At 37.0% G+C, this 6044-nt stretch overlaps 1 protein-coding gene across 1 annotated transcript in view; it reads right to left on the bottom strand.

Annotated features, from left to right (window-relative positions):
- Nucleotide 1: 1 nt before the first annotated feature.
- LOC107600398 (sodium leak channel non-selective protein-like) overlaps nucleotides 2–6044 on the bottom strand; it is a gene marked incomplete at its 3' end in the record, with an annotated part of 6612 nt that continues 569 nt past the window's right edge. Inside the window, exons 2-9 of the mRNA XM_016292295.1 lie at nucleotides 5361–5429; nucleotides 5091–5239; nucleotides 4767–4860; nucleotides 4401–4533; nucleotides 2740–2855; nucleotides 1366–1523; nucleotides 985–1135; nucleotides 2–112 (exon numbers count right to left, since the gene is read on the bottom strand). Coding sequence (XP_016147781.1) covers nucleotides 2–112; nucleotides 985–1135; nucleotides 1366–1523; nucleotides 2740–2855; nucleotides 4401–4533; nucleotides 4767–4860; nucleotides 5091–5239; nucleotides 5361–5429 — 981 coding nt within the window. The remainder of the gene's footprint in view (nucleotides 113–984; nucleotides 1136–1365; nucleotides 1524–2739; nucleotides 2856–4400; nucleotides 4534–4766; nucleotides 4861–5090; nucleotides 5240–5360; nucleotides 5430–6044) is intronic.

Below are 6044 nucleotides of genomic sequence, written 5' to 3'. Positions count from 1 at the left end.
TGTCCTCACTGGGGACGGTGGTCTCAATGCTGGGAGGGTTGAGCAGGCGTCGGAGGTCCTGCTGTTGGCTCTCTCTCAAACTGAGAATGATGCTACATGACTGCTGCTGCTTCTGAAGGAGGAAGGTGGTGTCAGTGTTTTCATTCGGTTCATCCTGCATGTCTAATATTAGCTTCTATCCCAGTGCCACTATGCTGTTTTGGGACTAATTCTATTGAACAATGACAATAAAAGCATTTGAACTGAATATCAGCAGTTATATCAGTAATCCTATAAGTGGATCTCTGTAAGTTTATAGCTTTGACGTTGGCTACACATCGCAAGCCAAAAGCTCCTAACTCTGACTTCCTGCTCAAAACAGATTTCTTTCTGAGAAGAGATAGCAAAGCTCCTTTCAAGGAAAGTCAGTTCTCTCAGTGCCCATATATGCAACGCCTCCAGGCAGTTATTTCGGGCACCAATTCCTATCTACGTGAATGAGGAAATACCTAAATCTGCTGCTTGTCAACCTCACATTTAAATAACACTTTTAAATGAGCTTTTCAACAAATGTTGTTATTCCACAAAAATATGCAAAGCAATTTTCCCAATTAGGAGTATTATGAATAAACTGTCTTGGTATATATATTCAGTTTTTGGAGACAAAAAATTAAATAAAAAATTAATAAAACATAAATAAATAAATATATAAATATATCACTCAGACAAAAAATAAATGTCACACTGTCAAGTTAGACTGACAGAAACATTGCATAAATTCCCACCTGACTGTTCAAGTCCCACAGCAAATAAATAAATAAAAAATCTACACTATGGATTTATTTCCACATATTAAGTGAAATCAGATTTGGGTCATGTTGAAATGTAGTGTGAATGTAGTCAATGTCAAACTGCTGATCTGTTTTCAGTTTACTGAGGTAAATATCTCTGAAGTGTCAGAAGTGTGAGAGTCGTGTGTGTGTTTGTGTGTTTGTGTGAACTCACGGCTCGTATGCGTTTCAGGCACTTCTTTAACCACATGCGGATGGTTTGTTTGGCCACCTCCTCCTCTATAGTGTATTCAAGCTGCTCTCGCGCCAACAGCTCCTCCAGCTGAAGACTCTTCCGGATATCAACTGAGCGGTACGACAGCATGCTGAAACACATATACCATCAATAACTTCATATAGGCTGCAAATCAAGGGACCAATATGTCAACACAACAGTGATGGAGTGGCCCTTTCAGGGTTTGTTCTTTTTAGACTAGGAAAAATTTGAGTTTTGATAGTAGGTCTTCTATTTAGCACATTTGGATTTGTCGTGTTATGAACCTTTTTGTTTTTCCCAAAAAATGTGCTGTAATGAATAGCATTGGTCCTTTCTAACCTCAGTACATCATGGAAGGTGACATCTCCTCCATTGTGCAGACGCTCCATCTCATAACACATGTGTTTGAAGAGAAGCTTGTCTTTGTCCAGGTCAACTTCCAGACGACCCCTTAGCAGACGGAGCAGAAACTTCACCCGAGAGGTCGGAATCACTCCCTGTTTTCAAAAAACCTAAGTAAATACCTGCTAGATATTATGGCAAAAAGGCTATGTAAGAAAATTCTCAGACTATCACTCTGTTGCTAGTGAGCTGCCTACCTAGACAGCATTTTAAAGGATTACAGGCAAGTTCCTTTTATTAAATTCTATGGACACATCATATGTATCCTTAGCAGAGCAGGCAATCTCAGAATGAATTTTGATAATCTATGAATGGTGAAGTAGTCAATAAAAATATTCATTATAATTATATAAATATTATCATTAAATATTAGTTTTAAAAAATGATCCGTTTTGGGAATTTTTGTATGCACTGTGTATTTTTATGCATATTAGAGTATTGCAACATGCTAAATCCACATTTTTTGATAAATTCCAATAAAGAAAATGTGTCAGTGTACTGTGTACAAATTGACTGTGTCAGTGTATATTTTGTGCACTCAACTTGGATAAGCTACAACAGGTGAACATGTCAGCTGAGTGGACGCACTTCACTGCGACCAAAAATGATGCTCGAGTAACAATATGTACTATTTTACTATAACTACTTTTACTGATTGGTGTCAATTAAAACCTGAGAACTGGCAGTTTACAGTTTTGGTTTTCAGCCAAATGAAAACTTTAGTTTCAATGTATAGTACAAAAAAAAAATTATTGGTGCATCTACTAATGAAAAGTTGTTTTTAGATATGTAGTGTTCTAAATCAGCTTTGTGAGCTTCCATGACAGTCAGGATGTTGTCTTGGAAGGCTAGTAGACAACGAGGAAGCTCACTAGATTTTGGTCCAGAACTCATGTGTCTAATCATAGTCCTTCCTGTGCTCAGCAGTTACAGTCTTATGGCCTCAAGTGTTTCTAGCTGATCCCAGCATTGCTGGTCGATTCATTAAGGCCAGAAAATGACTGGTGTGCCTCATTTAACTCATAAACATGAGCAGATATTACTGATCCTACGGGGGGGGGGACTGAACACACTTCTCTCTTCTGCTCTCAATAAGGCTGTTTCCACCTAATGAAGATGACAGCTCAGCGCCTCTCTCTATCTGTGACAGGCAGTAATAACCTCCAATTACTCTGGAGGTGAGAATGTCGATGCGTGTGATTCATTCATTTGCAGCTTCAGAGCCGGTGCGGAGAGCACACGCGAATATTAACTTAAAGTCATCCCCGCTGACAGCCGCTGATCACAGGCACGTCCCCTCCTCCTCCTCACCTCCCGCTTGTCATCCACCATGTTCCAAATGATCTGGAAGTGACGCAGGTCGTTGTAGCTTAGCAACTGGTCCTCCTCAGTGGAGTAGAACAAAGAGAAATTCTCCACAATGATGGCTGAGGGGGAGATAAAGTGATTATGGTTGGGATAGCTTTCAGTTAGGCTCTCAGTACTTAAGTAAAAGACTCTAAACAAGTGTGCAAATGCAGACAGGAATGCTTGGCTGATGCATTGCAAGCAAATGGTCCTGTTGTACATACTTAACATGCGTTCTTGCATTGTTGTGATTGTAATAAACCTCAAGGGGGCAATAGAGTTACCTTCAAATGCCTCTTTTAAATTGTCAGGCTATAACATGTTAACTGTTAATGCTAATGCCCACTGTAGCAGCACTTGTGGTAGCGCTGGGAATGCAACTAGCTAGGAAAAGCAACACATTGAATGACACATATCACACCTAAACCTTATTTTATTTGAGCTAGTTTCCATGGCAACATTTCTCACTTTCATTTAGTTTAACTTGATGTACTAAAATAAGTCAAACTAAAACTGAAATAAAAATGAATAAAAACTATAAAATAAATATTTAAAAACAATAACATTAAACTAATATACTACTAATACTAATAAAAATGACAAAAACAACAAAATTACTAAAATTTTTAATTAACATAGAAGCAGAAAATATGAATAAAATCTCATTCAAAATATGAATAACTATAATAATATCTCAATGGCACTAAAATAACACTGGTGCAGGCATGAAGCTTGTGGATCATATTAGCCATGGAAGTCTTGCTAAAATTCAATGTTAATTACACAAACATTTGAAGCCGGTAAGATCTTTAAAATATTTTTGAAGAAAGTCTCATACACTCACTAAGCTTGCATTTATTTGATCAAAAATAATCAAAATAGACATATTGTGAAATATTACTACAATTTAAAATAATGTTTTCTATTTTAAATGTAATGACAAAGCTGAATTTTCGGCAACCATTACTCCAGTCTTCAGTGACAGAAAAAAGTTCAAAAGAACAGCATGTATTTGAAATAGAAATCTTTTGTAACATTACTGTTAGAAGTCTTTACTGTCACTTCTGATCAATTTAACGCATCCTTGCTATTGATCATTCTCTGTGTCCACAAAGGCTTATAAACCTTCAAACTTCTACTGCATAAAGCTGCTGCATAAATACTGCATCCTCTTTGGAACATAAATTATAATTGGAACAAAGCATTCTCAAGTCAATTGTGATTGGTGCATCACCCCACTTGCTAATTAAGCAGCCTGTTGGGGGCACCAGCACACCACAACATATGCACAAGTGTGCACATCTATACAGTCCATAAACCAAGAGGAATAGAGACAGAGACTAAACTGGCTTTGGCCCAAAGTGATTCAAAGCCTCATTCATATTCAGCAGTGACCAGTGCTGAGCTACGAGAGTGAGTCTTTCAGAGGGAGGAACCACTCTGTTCTGGCAAAAAAACGAAACAAAGAGATAATAAACATGGAGGGACGTCAGGAAGAAGAATGGGCAGCAATATTGTATTTTATGAGCTAGTTTGGCTAGCGTCTAAAGCAGGAGGAAATTAGATGCCACAATGGGAGATGGAACAGGATATTGTGTCGGCAGTCAGGTGAAAGAAGTGCTTACCTACGAGCAGGTTGAGCATGATGTAAGCGATAATGACATAGAAGGAGCAAAAGTAAATGAGGGCGCCAGCATAGTTGCCGCAGTCCGTTTCCCAGTAGCGATGTTTGTCTGGGGTGCAGAATGGCGGCTGCACCTGGGGAACAAGGCCAATAAACAAACATAATCAGCACATGGGGCTCACAGCTGATGTGTGTTTGTTTAAATAAATCATTCAGAAGTGTGTCGAATGAAACTAGATGCTGTACAGTTATATTTGCAATTCTATCTGATTCATTTAATTTAATTGTTTACTTTTTTAAAATGATTTTCACAGCGAGCAAGCTTGCTTGCTTGTAGGCAAAATGGGGCTGCCATCCAATCTCTTACCATGCAGTCATGCATGATCTTATTCCAGTCTTCACCTGTGACTATTCGAAACAGTACAGTGATGGCTTTCCCCGCGGTGGAGAAGTTTGCGTGCCTGTTGGCGAGAGAGGAAAAAGTAACAGCTCACGCAGAGTTACTTCCTCTCATGCTGTCAGCTGTACCTGAAAATTGATTCTCCCAAATGCAAGTAGGACATTTGAGCAAGACCTTTAGACAACACCAATTATATCAGTGCTGTGGGTAGTAGTAAGTGTGTTACAAATCTCGCCTCTGGTACGCTGACACAGTCCAATCACTGCCTCCATGTGTCACAAGACGGCTTACCTGTTAATGTTCTCGCCGTATTTGACAGTGCCGAAAAGGACGACACCGGCGAAAGCGTAGCACAGCAACAACAAGAACATGCCCACGATAATAAAGAAACTCTTGTACATGCTGACGACCACAGTTAGCAAAAGCATCTTTAACGTCACCTGTAAATACAAGACGGTTCAGTAGTGGAGGAAAATGCACTGTAATAGGGTTTGAAGTGGATATATAATTGTCATGTTATGTCACATATTTTTACAAGCGTAATCATTTATGCATACTTACATGCTTTCCACATATGGTGAAAAACCTGAATACAATCACACATGTGCCCATCATGTATGTGTAAGCATTCTGAAGAAAAAGAAATTCAATTATTTACAGCATAATGCATATTTAAATCAACAAAAACAAAAGTAAAAAACAAAAATGAAAACAATTAAAATTACATTTAAATTATCAAATTTGTACCTTTTGTGAATGTGAAATTCAAACAACAGACTGGCTGCATATTTCATTTAATTTGGTATCAGAGTTCTCTAGAAATAACCATTTTTGGCATAATAACCGAAGATGTACACATCCAGTTTTTATTGCACAATTATTTTTTATAAATTTTATATTCATTAATATAAGCGCCTTAAAACTAAGACATTATTTTTTGTTTTTCAAAAAGAATTCTGCAATTACTTTAAATATTTAAGTTTGACAAAAATAAACAATGGTAGAACATTTTTTACTTCATTTTAAAAATGTTATTTATCAGAAGACCTCAATATTTAAGCTGTTGTTTTCATTCATTATTTAATGTTGATCCTAAAAAAATATATATATTTGTGTAGTTGTGTTCTGTTCTTTGTATCCCTTTATTTTGCACACCCTAATTGTAATTGTGCAATATAAAAATAAATTTTATATATATATATATATATATATATATATATATATATATATATATATATATATATA

This window comes from Sinocyclocheilus grahami, unplaced genomic scaffold (assembly GCF_001515645.1).
Source record: "Sinocyclocheilus grahami isolate Dianchi unplaced genomic scaffold, SAMN03320097.WGS_v1.1 scaffold283.1, whole genome shotgun sequence".
NCBI classification, from domain to species: Eukaryota; Metazoa; Chordata; class Actinopteri; order Cypriniformes; family Cyprinidae; genus Sinocyclocheilus; species Sinocyclocheilus grahami.
This window is presented reverse-complemented; position numbering and strand designations above follow the sequence as displayed.